The 18356-nt window shown below is 40.7% G+C and overlaps 2 protein-coding genes and 1 long non-coding RNA gene across 3 annotated transcripts; all 3 read right to left on the reverse strand.

Annotated features, from left to right (window-relative positions):
- Positions 1-984: 984 nt before the first annotated feature.
- LOC137125706 (uncharacterized) lies at positions 985-2794 on the reverse strand. The gene is made up of 6 exons (XR_010914187.1): positions 2780-2794; positions 2378-2528; positions 2202-2303; positions 1794-1853; positions 1431-1662; positions 985-1157 (listed from the first exon to the last, which is right to left on the reverse strand). It is a non-coding gene; the product is annotated as an uncharacterized lncRNA (long non-coding RNA).
- Positions 2795-6812: 4018 nt separating this feature from the next.
- Positions 6813-10685, reverse strand: gypc (glycophorin C (Gerbich blood group)). The gene is made up of 4 exons (XM_067501588.1): positions 10537-10685; positions 9753-9849; positions 8426-8461; positions 6813-8166 (listed from the first exon to the last, which is right to left on the reverse strand). Exons 2-4 carry the CDS (start codon positions 9832-9834, stop codon positions 7967-7969), a joined length of 318 nt encoding a protein of 105 aa, XP_067357689.1. The 5' UTR covers positions 9835-9849; positions 10537-10685; the 3' UTR covers positions 6813-7966.
- A 1112-nt stretch (positions 10686-11797) lies between these two features.
- On the reverse strand, positions 11798-14878 carry s100b (S100 calcium binding protein, beta (neural)). The gene is made up of 3 exons (XM_067501589.1): positions 14740-14878; positions 14135-14290; positions 11798-13306 (listed from the first exon to the last, which is right to left on the reverse strand). Exons 2-3 carry the CDS (start codon positions 14276-14278, stop codon positions 13160-13162), a joined length of 291 nt encoding a protein of 96 aa, XP_067357690.1. The 5' UTR covers positions 14279-14290; positions 14740-14878; the 3' UTR covers positions 11798-13159.
- Between the last annotated feature and the right edge of the window lie 3478 nt (positions 14879-18356).

Consider the following 18356-nt stretch of genomic DNA (forward strand, 5'->3'; position numbering starts at 1 on the left):
CACCGACAGAGACAGAAAAAGATCAGTGAAAGAAAAAGAACGTCTTTTTGTCTTTATTGTGAAGAAGGTGACGTTATGTGACCAGCAGATGGCAGTGTTTCTTTCCGCCACTGCTGAGGGTTCACAGCAGGAAAACCCGATGACCCAAACAGCACGCAGGTGAATGCACCCCAGATTTTTTATTTTTTATTTTTTTACCTTTTAAACGATACAATTTCCTTTATTTAAATCATTTTAAAAAAAGCTCTTGTCTTAGTGTTAGACTGTGAAAGTATGGGAGCCCAAATGTGACACAGGAAGAAAGAGGGCGAATAAAAAATTCATAAATAAAGTAAAGTAAGAAAATATACATTTATTTTACTTTTATCTTTACTTATTTTCACATTTGGTTTTACACTTCATTTATTGCAATGTGTTGTGATATGTGTGCATTTCCACATTTGTTTATTTGTCTTATTATTATTCATTTCTGTATTTCTTCTTCCTTGAGGATCATGCGTGAGCCTGTCACTCCCGTTTAACAGTTACCTCCTGTTCTGGGCCATGGAGGAAGTTGAGGCTGGGAAACATTTTTGTTTTAAATTGACTCTCGTATAGTTTATTCTCTACATTTACGTGTTTGAAGACCATCATCTGGCAGGCGGCCTGACCTGGTGGTGCCACACCTTCCACATACGTATGGAAGGTATGTCACCTTTACTGAACACAGCTTAACTGATGCTGCAGCTGCAGACGGATGTGAGCAGATGTTTATTGTGAGAGATGCAGTGAGAGCAGGGTGTGTCTGTGCGTTTCTACTCAGGGCATAGAAAACTATATGCTCCAGTTACGCTGCCGGAACCACAAACAAAAACTCGTCACACCTCAAACGCTCTGAATACTCTATTATTAGACACCCGTTGCTGTTTTTTTTAATTTTTGTTTTTATTGGAAGTTTGAATGCTTGTTTACGGGGATAAAATGATGAAAGCACACAACAATAAATGCAATAAAACTCTTTTTATTGAGTCTTTTTGACAATTATACGTAGCACCTTTAAAGATTACATGAGAATTAAAGGTAATGACCAGATTTCTTTAAAAGTACAATTAGATTAAAGATTCAAAGTAGCTGGTGGACTTTGGGCAGGTCCTCCACTCTGATGCCTGGAAGACAAACTAGGACAAAACACAGGCAGTTAGCATTTCTCACAACCCAGTTTTATCGGTGAGAGAAGTTTTAATAAGCTCCATCCAGACCTCATACATGCATTAACTCACATATAGAAATACATCAAAGCCTGCTAATCAGGATTTCTTGGCATTTTACGCCCGTTTCTCTTCTGCCAAAGCTCGAAGAGACTTTATCACAGGGTTCAACAGAAATCTCTGGTGGGAAATGGCCCAGACTGTCCAAGGTAAACTGATGGTCAGGCGTTTTGACTGACTCACCTCTATTTCGTTTTCCATCACTTCCCACCGTGCCCGTCTCCCTGCTTGGGCCCGTGCGCATGGCTTCCGTTGTTTCCGTGCGCGTGGCTTCCGTTGTTTCCGTGCGCATGGCTTCCGTTATTTCCGTGCGCGTGGCTTCCGTTGTTTCCGTGCGCGTGGCTTCCGTTGTTTCCGTGCGCATGGCTTCCGTTGTTTCCTTTGGCGCAAGGGTCACTGCATGGAGGTGGGATGTCTGCAGGAGCACCACCCCAGAAAAAAAGAAAAATAATGAGATTCTATGAAATGACAGCGTTGACAATACATTTTTGCACAATTTGTCCTGAAATTACTTGCAAGTAATTGCAAGCTTCTGTTGAATCTTACCGGACATTTTCTCTCCGCGGTGTTTGTCTCTGTGGCAGATGAGTCCTTAATGTCACACTGCTAAATATATCAAAACGGGGAGGGTGTCTGTTTACATGACTCTTAAACCAGTTTGAACAGCAATGTTAGAGGCTCAGCAAATGACCCAACGATAAGAGACAATAAAAGAAAAGCTTTTTGAGGCTGCGGAACCTTTTCAAGAGCTCTGCCGATGTGCCGCTGAGCAATGTTACAGTACATTTAAGTAGAACATATTTTCACATCATCATCAAAAGACACAATAAGTTACAGCCTCTAAACACGCTCATCAGTTTTTACTGCATTTCTAAACAAATCTCAGCATCTCTGCCAAAGCCTGTGAAAGTTACTTCAGCTCCAGCGACAGAAGATCAAACGGAGTTAACTTACACGATGTGATCAGCAGTCGACAGATGCACCTTCTGGCGGCGGAGACGAGATCCACTGCTCTTAAAAAGCAGTGTTCTGTGACGACTGCATTCTTGTCTCATGCTGTCAGTGTACGAAAAAAGGTGGAGTGAGAGACGTTGTACTTTGTTTTCAATAAAAAAAACAAATATACTCACTGATGGTGCAGCACTTGAACAAAGGTTTTCTTGGTCTCCTTTGTCTCAGGCACTTGTCTCTTTTATGGTCAATGTATTCAGTCTGTCCTGGGTCCTGGTGCCTCTCTGGAAAGTTTGAGTGATTTCCCAGGTGGAGAAACAGAACCAGAACCTGCAAATTATGCAGCGATGACAAGACCATTTCAGCCACGTTAGAGATAAATAAAAATGTTTTCAGTTTTGGAGTAAACCTGCTTTATTATACTTCCTCCACACTGTGAACATGCACAGAATCATTCAGAATGAACGAAACTCAGCTTTTAAAAGTATTTTCAACAAATGCTGATGTGACTATTACACATAGCAAGACGAAACAATGTGGGTCGGCTATAGCTCAGTTGGTAAAGGCAGTTGCTTACGGACCACAAGGTGAGTGGTTCGATCCCCGGCCCTGGCTATATGTCGAAGTGTCCCTGGGTTAGGGTTAGTAAGACGCTGAACCCCTTCCCATTCCCCCTCCCCAGGAAAGGCATCCGGCATAAAAACTGTGCCAAATCAACAATGCGGACAATCTAAATCAGATTTTCCGAAACATTAAAGGGCAACTTCTTCAACTTGCTCCCTATGGCTTTAATTTGAGGTCTCAATGTACATTAATGCTTCCTAGTCTAGAGTCCAGATACAATGCTCCCAGTTCAGAAGTGACCTTTTGCACTCACATAATGGTTCACATTCGCACCCTCTTATTCTTACTTTCCTGCTGTAGTGAACGTCTTGCACAAATAAAACTACAGTTTGAGGTAGTAAACCAAAACTAATAAGACTCTTCAGCCAGCATGTTTAGTACAATGATTTTAATGGATCATTGTTTCGTTTAGGGGTATTTTGGTTTGAAGGTGACATCGAAAAACTAACTATGGCTTAGAAAATACTCAGTAGGGGACACGATGACGTTTGGGACAGGAAGGAAAAATGTCAGGTACTTTGACTTTTAAGTAAATTAGAAATCGTGCACTTAGTTTGACTTATGTAGAAATGTCACTGTGTTGCTTCTACTTTTACTAGTGGAAAGTTTTGTTTGTGTATTTGTACAATTTCTGAGTACTTCAACAGCTTACTCAGCGCAACTGCAGAAATATAGTTGGTACTGTAGTTGGGCTCTCACCCCAGTTATTAGATGCAGTGAATATTAATTAATGTAAACGTTTGCTTAGTGTCTTACTCTGTGGATCATTATGTTTGCAAATGTGCCAGAAAGACTGACAGTTCACAAGGTTCACCATTTTTTAAGTGAGTCTTGAAACAATAGTCACACAGACAACTGACGCCAAGCGTCGTACATACATTTCATCACTTTTACCCAAAGAGCGTTAGGAACAAAAACATCTGGCCAGAATGAAGCCTGGGGCTGCAGGTGATGGTGCCAAACCCTGCAAACGTTCCACATAACTGATACTGCAGCTTTTGTTGTTCTGCATTCAAAATTCCAATATAAGAAAAAGCTCCAACATGCCTTCCCTCCCCCTGGCACAAATAAAAATCCCTCTCTAGCTTATAGCGAATTTAATAAAGGTACTCTATCACGCTCATCCATGGAAACACGAGGCGAGGATGGTGAGTCAGGACTCACAGCCAAAACTATAAAAACACTATCACGCACCTTAAACAGTCATTATATTTCATTGTTGGCCTGTCACTGGTAAAATATTTATTTTTTATTCACGAGTGATGAAACCTTAAAAGCAAACCACACTAAATGTTTATTGACCACTTCACTTTAATCACTTTGTCAATGAAATGTGGCGGGTTTTAATAAGTCCGTTACAATGCACTAATGGAAGGTGCAATGATTCATGTTATTTGAAAAAGAAACCTAGCGGTTGTGCCAGTCTCTGCTGCCGGGAACACGAAATAAGACAGACGTCTCAATATGGAGCGTGGAGCACAGTCAGTACGAAATAACACTTTGCAAAAACAAAACAAAATGTTTAAGTAGATTAGAGAAGAAAATGTAATTACACTGAAGTTTGTGCAACAGAATGAATTTATTCAGACTCCAGATCAGACACCCGAGCTGGAAACCTTGGATGGACACCACCTGATTTCTTCTTTAACTCAACTTCACACCTTTCACATTCAAATATAAGTACTAATATAAATTTTAAACATATTTTCGCACACTTTGTCCTGAAGCAGCGTTGATTGCTTCTCCACAAATGGAGAACAATCCAACAATCTGTGTAAGCGCGGTCTGTCACGGTACACTGCTCAAATCAAGAAAGCAGGGAGGCGTCTGTTTACACGGTACCTGACCAAGAAACAACAAATGTTACAGGTTAGAGAAATAAAGAAGCAGGCATTTATTTAGTGTGCAGTGAGACTTTAGGAGACTCAGCTTGGTTTCAATTTGGCGAAGCTGACAACAAGCTGTGCAATGTTGTGTTAACATTGGAAAATACTGCGGAAAATGCGTCACCTGTTTTAAGAGTCTCAATTTAATCTGCTTCTTCTGCATGATCTGGATGTCAGGCACACAAAAGGTGATGATATAGTAAGATGGTAATACCATCCAGTGTGTATTATTAAGTGTCAAGAGATCCACATCATCCACATTGTCCTCAGTGTCCTCATTGCACAAGTTTGTCCCCACTTTCACGCACTGTCTCCATCAAAAGCAGCAAACTTTGCACAGTAGTAGTTTGTTTGGGGAAGTTGATTAAAAAGATACAGAAAAACTCCCATTGTATTTATTTAAGTTTATTCGGGAAAGGGACGGCTTTGAAAGCTTACTCAGCTCAACGTGATAACGTCGTTGGACCAGCTCTGTCCCCACTCACTAGTGTAGCTGCTGTGTCTGTTGCGTCTCATTTATTTATAACGTTATTAAACTTGAAGTGAACTGAGCAGGTTTGGACCTGAGGGTCGTTCACATGGTACAGTGAACCAAAAATATGTCAATCCCTCAACTGAGACTCTATCTCTGCAATGGTTCGCTTGATGCGTTCAAGGACCATAAAAAATGTCCGTAGCATTGTGTAAGAGCCCAGTGCTACATAGTAATTACAGATGCTGCGGCTTCCCACCCCAGACCCCCAACGGTGACACCAGTAAGTCATGTAGATGGATGTTTTCTAGATTAATGAAGGTGGACCACGTTTTTATTGATGTTAAAAACGTATTAGAAGACTTTGTGCTAATCCTCGCTGGCTGTTAGCAGTGCTGTCTTTATTTCACCACAGAGTTTCTATAAGTCTAACAACTGCTCAATGCAGCAGGGCTCTCTGCCACATTTTACCCCAAAGCCGCTGTTCAGTTGCCAACCAGATTCCCCTGAAGCTGTTCAAGACGCTTTATCTTTCATCTAAAGATAACGTATAGGAGTTATTAAAGCATTGACACTTTTATGATGGATGTCCTTGTTGTTGTTTAACCCAAGTTTTGCGTGTCATCGGGGTCTTATGAGTCATAGTGTGAATGGGTTTGAAACCGAGCTGCATTAAGAAAGTGTCTTTAAAATGTGGGCATTGCTTTCGTTGAATGAGTGTTGTTGAAAATCCTCTTGACTTTGTTGGAAGTATTATTACCTATGAGTTGCTTGAGTGGGTTTCCCCCAGTTTCCCCCCCACAGTCCCAACACATGCATGTTAGGTTAACTGGGACAGGCTCCAGACCCCGACTGCATGAATGCTAATGTTCTCGATCCCGTGGCGTCATTTTCGTTCGCCTTTTCACGTTCCCAACACTAAACGTATCCCTTTGGCATCGCTACAAAACACGGCTCCTATGTTAACCTACTCGTGGCAGTGTTTGCTCCCGCCGCATCCAGCTGCAGCAATATTGGCCTCTTTGACCTTTGACCTTGATGTTGGGCAGAGGAGGCCTGACGCAGATTTACTCCTCATTGTCAAATTCCAGATTATTAATAATACAAACTGTGTACTGGGGTTTTGTGATGGGCATCAGTTTTAAACAAAACAAAACAACAATCAGTATCAGACTATGAACAGTGCCATGAACTTGTTGCCATGGGAATAAAAAACATCCTGCCTTCATGGATGACCACGCCTCTACTCAGCATGTTGCAGTGCATGACGGGTCTTTGTTGTTGTTGTCACCCAAGGCGTTTTCCTGCAGTTGTGGAGGTTACCATGCAGCGGGATCTGTCTCCCCAAGGCATTGCATGACAAACGATGCAGACGTGGACAATAACACTAAGCGGCCGCTGCTTCTGCACTTACCTTTGCCTGCAAACACAATCGCATGGCAGTTTTTACACTAAACATAAAAACTAAGTAACAACAAAGTCACATTCAAACTATCCAACTAGGAAATCCACTTTAAAACCTTAAAACGTTTGGAACAGGAGCGACCGGTCTCTCCGGTTGGTTAATATCCTGTAGTTGTGCATCAACTGGCGAGAGAGTTATATGCGAAGCATAGAATAAAAGTGCGTCGGTTCATACACAATCATTAACTTTATTGAAAAAGATTCTTTAGCAGTTTAGTAAATATTGTCCAGTCCCAGAGTTGCAGATGTTTGGTTTTAATATTTCTCAGCTGTATTGGTAAATTCTGATGATTTTACAGTAAATGTGCATTAGTAATAGACAAAGCATGGAAGTTAATACATAACTAGCTGTTTAATGCATTTTGCAGTAGCTTGCTGTAAGTTTAACCACATTCGTGTTTGCATAATTAATGAAACCACAAACAGAGATTGGACTGGTGCGTTTAGGTGTCAGGGATTTAATGTTTTCCTCCGCATATAAACTTGAACATGTTAGAAGTTACCCGGTGCAACACCTCCACCTGGAGTTTCCGGGAAGGCGGGCGTCCGACTGGTGGGCATTTCTCGGTGGGATGCTTCTATATTTAGTGGCTGCTTTAAGTATGAGCTGTGAACAAGTTGGCACTTTTTTTTGCTGGCACAATGTTGCTGCTGTTTGGCTTCTCCCAGTGTGAAGTAGTTGGTAACTCGCATAGCTGTGCACAGTTGCAGCCAAATTGTCTATTTAAAACCTTTGGTTTGCTGAGAAGTTAACTTTTTAATGCGTTTTCTTTTACATTTTTCTCTACTATTGTAATATATAATATAATTGTTATTGTGGATTAGATGTAAGAATAATTAATGATCATTTACTAGCTTCAGAGTCTTGTTACTGTGTATGTCCTACTGCTTCATGTGACACCTAGAGAGCATGTCAAATATATCGGCATATGTGTGATGAAGATTTTTTATCTGACAGAAGACAGTGGAATTATTAAAATGAGAGATTTCAGGAAAAAAGCTCTCTAGAGGTTTCATTGCCGATTGAGAAATGCAGCTTCAGATTTAAAGGAGAAAAGATTGTTATTCTGCAAAAGTAAAGTGCCTGTAGTTATTTAAAGCTGCACAGGCTGGTTTTTAATGAAAAGTTGGGCCATTTTAGGAGAGATTCTTCAAAATAAATATGGCCGAACCAACAGGATGTGACATCCTCTTCAACAAAGTGCAAATTCGCTCCGTGCAGCTTTAAGAAATAGGTTATGTTTGCAAAATAACACGTATCACATTATGTCTCTGTAATAAAACTACAAAGCTCTGAAGTCCGGCTGCGATTTTTTTCCCCTTTACTCCTCCTCTTTGAGCTTCAGAGGTTCCTTGGCTTGGAGCGCCGCGTCAGAACGGACAGACTCGTCGTCGTCGTTGTTGCCGTCATCGTCGTCGTCTTCCGTCTCGTTAGTGACGTATGAACCCTTGTGTCTGGACAGGCACCACAGCATCACTGCTATTATACAGATCAGGACGAGCAGCACTGCACTGACGATCCCTGAGAGAGCAGAGGGGGACTATCAAAGAAGGCAGATGGACCACAAAGTCAAATCACTAATTCAGATTTATCCATTTGAAAAAAGTAGTGTGATGCATGGTGCAAGTTTTTCAGTGTTCAATTCAAATATAAAATACTTATTTAAAACCAGTTGAACTATTATTAGAATTCTTCTTCTTCTTGTTATTATTATTATTATTGTTCCTGTGGCATCATTAGATTTACTGTAGTAGGTCAACAGTCAGGTTTACATTCTCACCTCCTATTAAGGCTGCAATATCACCATGGTCTGACACTGTGAAGACAAACGTTATAATTGGGAACAGTTATTCATTGCTTCATTTACTATCACGATAACAAACGTCAACAAAAGCATCACACAAAAATGGTTAAATGGTTCTCAAGCCCTTAATTCTGCATTTGGGGACAATAGCTTGATGCATTCTGTGCGGCAAATATCCCAAAGATCTCTTCACCTACGCCTACTGTTTGGAGGCCGACGACATGCATGGTATTCAGAGATAATCTGTTTATTTTGGAGCATCGCTGTGTGTCGAGAGAAGTGACACGAAATGAAGCCAGTGTCCCCTTTTTGGTTGTTCGTTTGCAGCCCCGATGAATTCTGATTTAAAAAAAAAAAAACGCAGAAGTGGTCGTAACATCCAATGGGTCAATGTCAGAATGCACACACTGCTCTATTGTTATTTATGCTGGCAAACTGTAGAAGGACATCTTGTTTTAAACAGAGAAAATGAACAATATCAATATATGCAAAGATCCAGGCAATTGCAATGAAAACAAATGACTATATTGTAAAATGTTTCGAGCAATCAGAGCCATTTTTTTATGGCTTAATGCGCGATTAGAGGGGATCTCTACATCCAGAGCTTGTTGTTGTGTGCTAAAGTCCAAATTAGTTTGAAGGAACTGACTGTTAAGGACACTGGGCTTTTTATACACCAGATCCCCAGCTAGTTAGCCCTGTTTTGGACCTCTCTGGCTCTCTTCGGCCCTGCTGTGGAAACGAGGGCCAGCAGGTATCAGCGTGCCAGCTCTTATCTCCACAGCGACAGACCCCTGAGGCATCTCGATGGCTCCTTCCCATGTTCTGATAAGACACTCCCTGCTAAGCACACACTCATGCAACAGGTTTCAGAACGTGCTTTTCTTACATCAAATACTTTAGACTGATCAGACACAAAATAGTCTGTATGTGAACGCTTGAAGCAAAGACTCAGATGAATTATTGGACAGGCCCTGACCTCTCAAACCCCCGTGTCTCAAAAGATGACCACATGTCAGTGCTTAGGGGACCTTTGACTCAAAATGCATCCTCACACAAAGATCAAACCGAAAAATATGGATTTATGATTTTATCTTTCATCTGCATTTACCCTAAAATGATTCAACTTTGGTCGCAAAATGGTAGTTTTCATTGGCCAGTGAGCTTAGCTTAGCACAAAGATCCACCTGCCTGCACCTTCAGTGTTCACTAACCAACACGTTGCAGGGACGTCTTCTTCACTAGCTGGGGAGGTATATGACAGTGACAGTGTATGCTCCCAAAATGCTGAACAAGCACGTACCCTTCGCCCCGATTTTGGTCACCAGTTCTGGGTTGTATGTAGGTGACAGCCCGTGAGAGGCGGTAGTCATGGAAAGGCTCATGTTGATGCTGTTAACCTGCACAGAAAAAAAAAAACATAGTTTCTTAAAGGGGATGCCAAATGGTGCCTCACGGTGGAGATGAAAAGCCAAGGGACTCAATCCTGTGGGGACTGCGAACATGTGAAGATCACAACCATATGGAACTTTACAGTATGTTGTTTTGCTCTAGAAGACTTAGGCAGTTAACTTAGCAGCTGCTGATGGGTGAATAAACACCCCACTTGTAATTCAGTCTGGAAAAAATCCGTTGTTACCGAACATTTTCTCCCAACAATGATCATTTAAACCAAAACTGACAAAACAATGCAGTCAGTGAAGAGAGAGCGAAAAAAAACCTTGTTGTTCACACACTGACTCATAAACTCAAGGGAATGGCTCCAAAATTCATCCAAAGTTGGACTGTGTCCCTGTAACAGGAGTCACACTTTGCAGAACTATCTCACAGCTGCAAAAGATTAAGGTCACAGAATGCACAGAAACAGTCCCCCATCATTTGAAAATGATTTGGACGCCTAATTGTTCAAGAGTAAAATGCACAAAGTGAAGGTGTCCATGCAGCAAAGTGGCTTTATTAGCATCGTTTGAGAGAACACTGCTAAATGTGATGGTGTAAAGGTTGAAAGTTTGGGCAGCACAACAGCAATATCACACAATGTTAAATACAAAGGCAAACAAGACTTTAAACGGCTTTACAAAACTCACCAGTTCTGAGAATCTGCAGGCAGCTCCTCGTTCACCAAGATCAACAAGAAGAAGGCGGAACACAACAGAGCGGACGCTGCACAACACACATGCCAAACACACACACACACACACACACTCTAAGACAGATGGGTGTGGTGTCAGTCCCCAGGGTCGGGATCTGTTCGCCCCTCTGGCCAATAACGAAGCTGACTCCACCCTCTCTGAGGCTCAACAGGCTGCAGATGTCTCGAGCTGCTCTTGCATCATTTGTTAACACTGTGTCTCTGCCCCAACGCTGAGTTGAACATTCTCACCTACGGCCTCGTTATCACTTGCATGGTTCCCACTCAAAGCACACGTTAAAGAGGCCCATGCCGAGCGTAGGATGCACTGTGTTTTATATTCTGTGTGTGTCTCCTGTGGAGATCATGTGCCATCATTTACATGGCAAGTGGCCACAGGGCAAAAACATGCAACCCCCCCCTACGCAAACACAGCGGCGAGACCTACAGATTGGGCGACCATGTCAGTTCAGGTAGTTTTGCATCTAGTAAAGTTGTTTTGCATCTGTTTTTACAGGTTGCAGCCCGGTTGTTGTTCAGGTGGCATCTACGTTAAGGTTTTGAATCGTTGTGTGGTTATTTTCTATCAGGTTTTCTTCATTTTCTAACTATTCATTTAGTTTCATATGTTTTTTTAAGTTGTGTTTTCATTTCTTTGCATCTCCATTTGTTGTTTTGGAATCTTTCATGGTGGCTTTTAGTGTCTTTGCGTTTGGTGTATATACAGATTTTTTTATTTGACAACTTTATAATCATCAGTTTATCAAACTTCTCAAAATATTCATGAAGTCATGTTGTCTTGTTTATTACAAGCAAAAGGATGAAGAAATACACCAAAAATTACAGGTTCTCAGGCTGACGTTTCCATCAGGTTGAAGATTCAAACAGGTCGCTCCAGTCGTCCTGTTCATTACCGTGAGGTTGAGCTCAGTCACCTTCCTCTTCTGAAGATTCAAGGATGGACTGGACGTGCACATACACAGATAAACAATTGCTTTACAAAATTTGGCATGTTGCCTTTTGGGTTTTTAATAGTTTGGCGGGTTCATATTGATTTATTCTCAAACACACAGGTAACATGGGTTTATACTTTTTACACCCAAACACAAGCATTTTATTCACTAAAGACGTTATTCGATTCTGTTCTGTTTGAGAGAGTGTTTGTGTGTTAGTTGTGAACCTCTTCAAAAGTCACAGAACCATTCTGTAGCCAAAAGTCACACGTAGATAATTTATTTAGTTTCAAATCCACATCCAAACAAACCCGTGCTCCATTTCAAAATACACATTGTACAACATCTTCGGACCTTTCATTTCCTTCTATGTCAAGTTACAGTGTGAAAGTAGAAGCTTTATTTCTTAAGATTGTTTAACAGTTTCTACTGCACTGAATGTGAACTCTATCAGAATCAAACCTGCAGCAGAAGCAGGGTGAAAAAGGCTACTAGACTACTAGACCGGGCTACTAAATCCCACCATTTTTTAATCATTTTAGCAGCCAGCTAGACATTTGATATGTATTATGACACATATATATATATCGATTATGTGTTTACCAATGAACTAAATATGAAGAAAAAAAATATTTTCCAAAATGGGCTTCTAAGCAAAGACCACACAATCAAACTACCAAATTATGGTTGGTGTCAAGTGGAAGCTAAACTAAAAACAATTACAGTGGGTTTCATTTGAAGTTACCAGTGACTTTTAACGGGAACATTTCAAACCTCGGGAAGTCGCTGCGGGACGAGCACGTGTTGGTTTTCACCACATAAAAAGAGCCCTGACTTTTTCATTGGGTCCAGTGTTGACTAACTAAGCAGCCATTTTCATATTTTTACCGGCTTTCAAACAGATAACTACAAATTACTGATTCACAATTGGTTGCCAAGGTGTAGAATGCAATGGCAAAAGTATGATAAGGTGGACTGAAGAAACGAATGAATAAAAACTGGCTTTTCAAGGCAACTTTTTAAATGGAAAATTGTAACTGTCTAAATAGTTTAGAGAAGGAGAATTATTGGAATCAGATCATTTGTGGCTTGCTGAAAGCAAAATTTGGTAGCCAATCGGTGTGTGACCTTAAGAAAAAAGTACAGAAAATAAAAGCTTTGCATTAGTAGCTAGAAAGTATTTTTAAGTAGCTCTAAATTATGGTTGTGTAGAGTTTAGGCACTTTTCTTCCACTGGCTTTTATTATTCCAGTAGAGGTGCATCAGATTGAGGATGGCTGCCACAAAAAGTACCCAAATAACAACTACCAGCCAATTTCTGCAGCCACCTGTGTTTCTAAATTTGTAGTGGATCTCTGAGATGTTATTTATACACCACTGCAACATCCCAAAGCCATGTTGAGACTCACTACTGCGGGTGTTTAGAAGAAAATAGAAAATGATCGGCTCTCTAAAGCAGACAGCCAGCAGCCAAACCTCGCTGAAAACGCTTTGGCTGCTGGCTGGACATGTGTTTTCCCACCCTGCACCGCTCTGAGGGCAATCAACAGGTTGTTGCTAGGCTTCTGCTTCTTTACAAAGTACTGTGGCCTCCCCCTTTTGTCTCTGTCCGCGGCCGCTGCCTCCTCACTCGTCCTCGTGCTCGAAAAACTCGTGGCAACAGATGGTAACCATGGCGATGAATGTCATGAACTCCTGGAAGTCGCACTCGGCGTCGCCGTCAGTGTCCAGGCTTTCCATCAGGCTGTCCAGGGCGGCCTGGTCTTTGACATGCTGCGGGGAGGAAGACAGGTTCACACCAGGACAAAGACAGGAGAAGGAGAAAATTAAACATGTTTGGATGAAAAAACCTCAAACCAAAACCATTGTAGCACAATTATTAATATCACCCACTGAAAGAGACAAGGTTACTTTTTTGTTGCTATGGGGTCATTTTGTGTCCATTTGTAGTTATTTTTCTTTGTAGTTTCTTTTCATTTTTATAGTCTTCAGGGTTATTGTGTGTTTTCTTTTTGGCCTCTTCTTCATTATGCGTCGACTTTTTCTTACCTTAAAATGTCCTTTTTTTAATTTCTGTTGTGTCATTTTCTAATTTTTTAAAACGTTTGGTCGCACTGTGATCATTTTCGGTCTATTTTTGTGGTCATTACGTCTCAGTGGTTTTCATTTGGTAACTTTTCATCTCTTCGTGGTTGGTTGTCATCACACATCTCCCTTTTGTAACTTTGCAGCTCCTAACTGAGCTTATGGACTCAAAGAAGAAATATTAACAACTTATTCCATACAAAAGTACAGACCCAGACTCTTCACTAATCCGTCCATTGTACTCGAGAAACTATTTCTTTATCACTAAAATTCTGTTCACGTGAATTGGTGGAAAACTTTCTTACGCTTTTGAAAAAGCGGCACCAGAACTACAGTCTAAAACTAGTTAATCCTGATTGAATGTGTTCAAAGTAATAAAACTGTATGGGGCATCCAAAGATTATTACTCGTTTTTTTATTATTATTTAAAATAATTAACCTTAGTAACTATAACAGTGGAGTAAACACAGTTGAGATGAAGTAGCATGAATCAGTAATATCCAGTTTGTGTCTCACCGCCATCAGATCCGGCAGCTCGTCATGAAGCAGATCCTTCAGCTCGTTCTTCTTCAGTTTGTGTTTGTCTCCTTCTCTCTCTGAATACTTCTGAAAAACGGCGATGATGGTCGCCATCGAGGTCTCCAGGTCAGTCATTGTCATCTGTCAGTTAACCTTTTGCAGTAAAACAGGTGCAAGAACATGAATATATGCAATAGAAATAATGAAGTGGGAACTAAAAAAATATCTAAAAATGACCTGCTGCTAATTTGAATATATTTAACTTATAAAACTACTGTACATTTAGATTCATAAGCGATGAAAATGAGACTAGTTCTTATGAAATTGAAATGAAAACTACTTTAACAAAGCCGAGTTTGATAAAGACCTTGAAGTTTCAGCAGCATGACAATGCAAAAAAAAAAAAAAGTGCTGCATTAACTCAACTCATTAAAGTACATTCAGAATCACATAATACAGGCTACATAGTATAAAACATATATGATATACACTGCAGAGTATAAAGTATAAAACGCTAACTATGCTCATATTCTAAGCTATTTTTCAGCATTGTATCAATCCTCTTTTTTTCCCTCTACATGAAACAAATATGACGACTGTACCTCAGTGGGAGCTCGGGCAGCACTTCTGTGTTGTGTATCCGGAGGGTGGAGGCTTTATACTGCAACACTGTGGTGGGTGGTGGTGTGGAGGCTGCAGGGCAGAGGTCAAGCAGAATGCCACTCAAACCCGCTGACCAATCCCGTTTGTGCACCTCCCCTCACTCCACTGCAACCCTGCACTAACCGCTGACAGGTCTGTCTGACTCCAACCAACCTTTCTGCAACTGCAGTGAGATAACAACTGTTCCTGATGATGGGAGCAGATGCTGCATCAGTCCAGCTGCAGCCGTGATGATGTTTAGATGTCGGTGTGCTCAACAATTAGGGTTAGGCCTCAACTACGGTGTGGAGGCTAATGAAACACAAAACAAAAAATGGACTAAAGCCAAGCATAGAGTTGATTTTTTACTAGGAATGAAAATGACTAACAATGTGCAAACTGGAAGAATAAACAAATGAATATGGATGTTTTAGTGCATTTTATCATTTGAAGTACTATTTAAATTAATTAAGATTCTGAAAATTAAAAGAAGCTGAGATAACCGATACAAATGTGCTACCTTACGAGGGACCTGCATTTCCAGGAAGCAACATCATCTCAACATCGTTCTTGAGGTTTTGAAACGTTTGTGAGCTAAATTGTTTAATATTTGGTCTTGCTGTAGAAATGTAAGTTACTATTCCCTCAAAGTGGTCTTTTGCCCCATGATGGTTCCTGGGGAAGAAACAGAACCAGGAACTTTGTGGTGGAAAAAGAACAAAACCACCGCACATATCTGGTAGCACATGTTGAGAAACTGATGAACAAAGGTTAATGAATCACCACAACCAGGTCAGTTTCGAGGTTTTGCTCTGTTCAGTGCACGTTGGAAAACAGGAGGAGCAGCAGGGGCTTTCACTTACGATATATTTACCAAACCGTGCCAAGCATCTCCGACCTAATTAGGACTAAATAAGATGAGTGCACATGCATTAAAGTGCCAAACATCTCCCTCTGCATCCCGTATACCATCTATCTGCTTTTCCCTTTAATCCAGATCTGCCCCTCCAGTTTGTGTTCGGGCATCTGCTGTCGGCGACAAAGGCCCGTTTTCAGAGGAAGCGGATGGCCGTGCATGTTAATGGAGACATTCTTTTCACTGTTGAAGTTGGCCAGACGTGTGCCCTCCACAGCCCAAAGAAACTCACCAACAGGCAGAAGTCGATGGGTCCCGGCGCCAAGTTTTTACTCCAAAATGCCGTAAACAAACTTTTAGAGGCTTTGTGAAAGAATCCAAGTTTGAATTGACTTATAAAATAGATGATTAGTATTTCTGAGTACATTTATTTGAAAGTATAAATAATATGCAACCTTTGTGTCTGTCTCTACCCCGAACCAAAAGAAAAGAAGAAAAACAATTGGCAGGTATTCAGTTGCAGAGTGTGGTAAAATTGAAAAAGCAGGCACAGATAATGTTAATTAAATGTCAGTGAAAATCTGATAGTGAACTTCCCTGAGGTTGAGCCAGCTTTATAATGTTTGTTTTAATTTTCTTTCTGTCATTCCATGCGTACACTTAAAATTCATTTCCAGGTTGATTTGACGTTGATTCTGACTTTTGCGCTACAAAAACTAACCGACATCTGCTGGTGTAAAATGTTTAAACATTGTGGCAAAACAGATTTATATCTGCGTAGCCAATTAGTGGCCAGCAATGTCCACAATGTGCTGAATTCCCCAGATGACTTCCTCCAGCGACCTCTGACCTCCGGTAAGGCAGCGTCTTGCAGAACAGAGCCGCATCTTTGTATGGTGATAAATAAACTCCTCACGCGGACGACTACAGACTGTTTCATTGTTTCCTTCGCACACTGCAACGCTGTGCCGAGAAAAGAGCCGAGACACAACCAAAAATACTGGAAATGAGAGTCATACAGTCAGGCGAGAGAGCATCGTACTCTGTCTCTTTTATTTACCTTTCTGCCTTGATCCTTTCTTTTAGAATTAAGGGATAAGTCAAGTCAAAGAATTAACAACAAAGTCATTATTTGCGTCAAATAAATCATTATTTTGACATGTAAAGTTATGTTTATTGTCCCATAAGTTTGACTATTTAGAAATGTTTTACTATGATTTACTGGGAAATTCGTACGTTTTTAAAAGGTGGTACAATGAATGAATGTTTTGGGTTTTGTAGTTCAATCAAACTAGGAAGAAAATGGCAAGAGAAAATACGATATCTCAGAATTTTGACCCATTAGCCAAGAAATGTTCAGTTTAGCAAAATGTACTCACAAATTAGAAAGACTGACTCATTCCCCTATAGGAGCAATAAAGCTGTTGGATCTTGAATGATAATTATAATTTTTTTCACACATTTGATGCAGTATTTTAAAAATGTGAAAAAAATGCCTTTAAAAAAACAATTCGAATTTTTACTTTTTAAAAATGACTTAATTAGTCAGATTCTACTCATTTATTTCCTGGTATATAATCTGACCTTTTTTCGCTGGCTCAGTGGTAGGACAATGGGTTGGAATGCAGAAGCCTGGGGGTGTGGACCCGCTCAGCCACCTAGGGACACCTTGGTCCCGGTCCTGAGCCCAGATCAAATGGGACGGTTGTGGCAGGAAGGGCATCCGGCATAAAACTCAATGGGCAGAACACGTTCACGAAAGCTGTTGATCTTTTTTAGGCAGGTAGCTGCCTTAATTAAAGGTGTCCATGAAAAGAGAATTGGGGAGATATCTAAAACATTTTTCAGTATATATAATACTTATATATACGTAAACTCCAGTGTTGTTCTTGGAATTTACAAGTCCTTAACAAGTAGATGTTGCATTAACTGCATGTTATAGCAGTTACACAAAGTATTGTTCCTCAGGTGAATTCATTTAAGTGACCATATGAATATGTAATACATAAAACCCACCTCTGTTGACACTAAAGTGTAAAAATAAGTGGTCCGTCATTGTGTTTGGCAGTATTACAGCATTCTGACAGATTTTATTCCTCAACATTTCACCATCAAAGCCTCTTTCCCCTTTTCTTCTGTGTCTGTTTCAGCATATTTTCACCAGGGAGAAGACGCCACGGAGCCAGACGGCAGTCCCTGAGCTGATGAGTCGCCGTAGCAACCGGCCAGCGCCTCCCGCTGGGCTGGGGAAGGTTTGCCAGGCCTGAGTCACCACCTGGCACTGATGCACCCACACTGGTGTTTTGTGTCCTTTCCCTTTGGTTTATATATATACACACACTTCCCTGGTCATTTTAGTTGTCTCTGTTTGCTCTGTTAACTCCTAACATGCAGTTAGCTCCTCATTGTTTGACTTTTTTAAATTGTGTTTTTTTTTTCCAGGGCAGGAATTTCTGATTGTGTGCGTGAAGTTGAATGAATGAACGTCACACTACATGTCATAGTGATCACTCACCATTAGAGGGCAGCCACGTGTTGGGCTCAAACTATTGTCCCAACATATCAGTGTTCAGACTCACATAAGAGCCAAATTATTTATCTTTAACCTTAATGTGATGTTTTTTTCAAATTAACCAGTGTTCAAGTGATTAGATGAATGTGTTGTGTCTTAAAATGACAGTGATCTGCAGGACTAAGACAAAAGGTGGCTTTAAATCCCTT

Source organism: Channa argus, chromosome 4 (assembly GCF_033026475.1).
Source record: "Channa argus isolate prfri chromosome 4, Channa argus male v1.0, whole genome shotgun sequence".
NCBI lineage: Eukaryota > Metazoa > Chordata > Actinopteri > Anabantiformes > Channidae > Channa > Channa argus.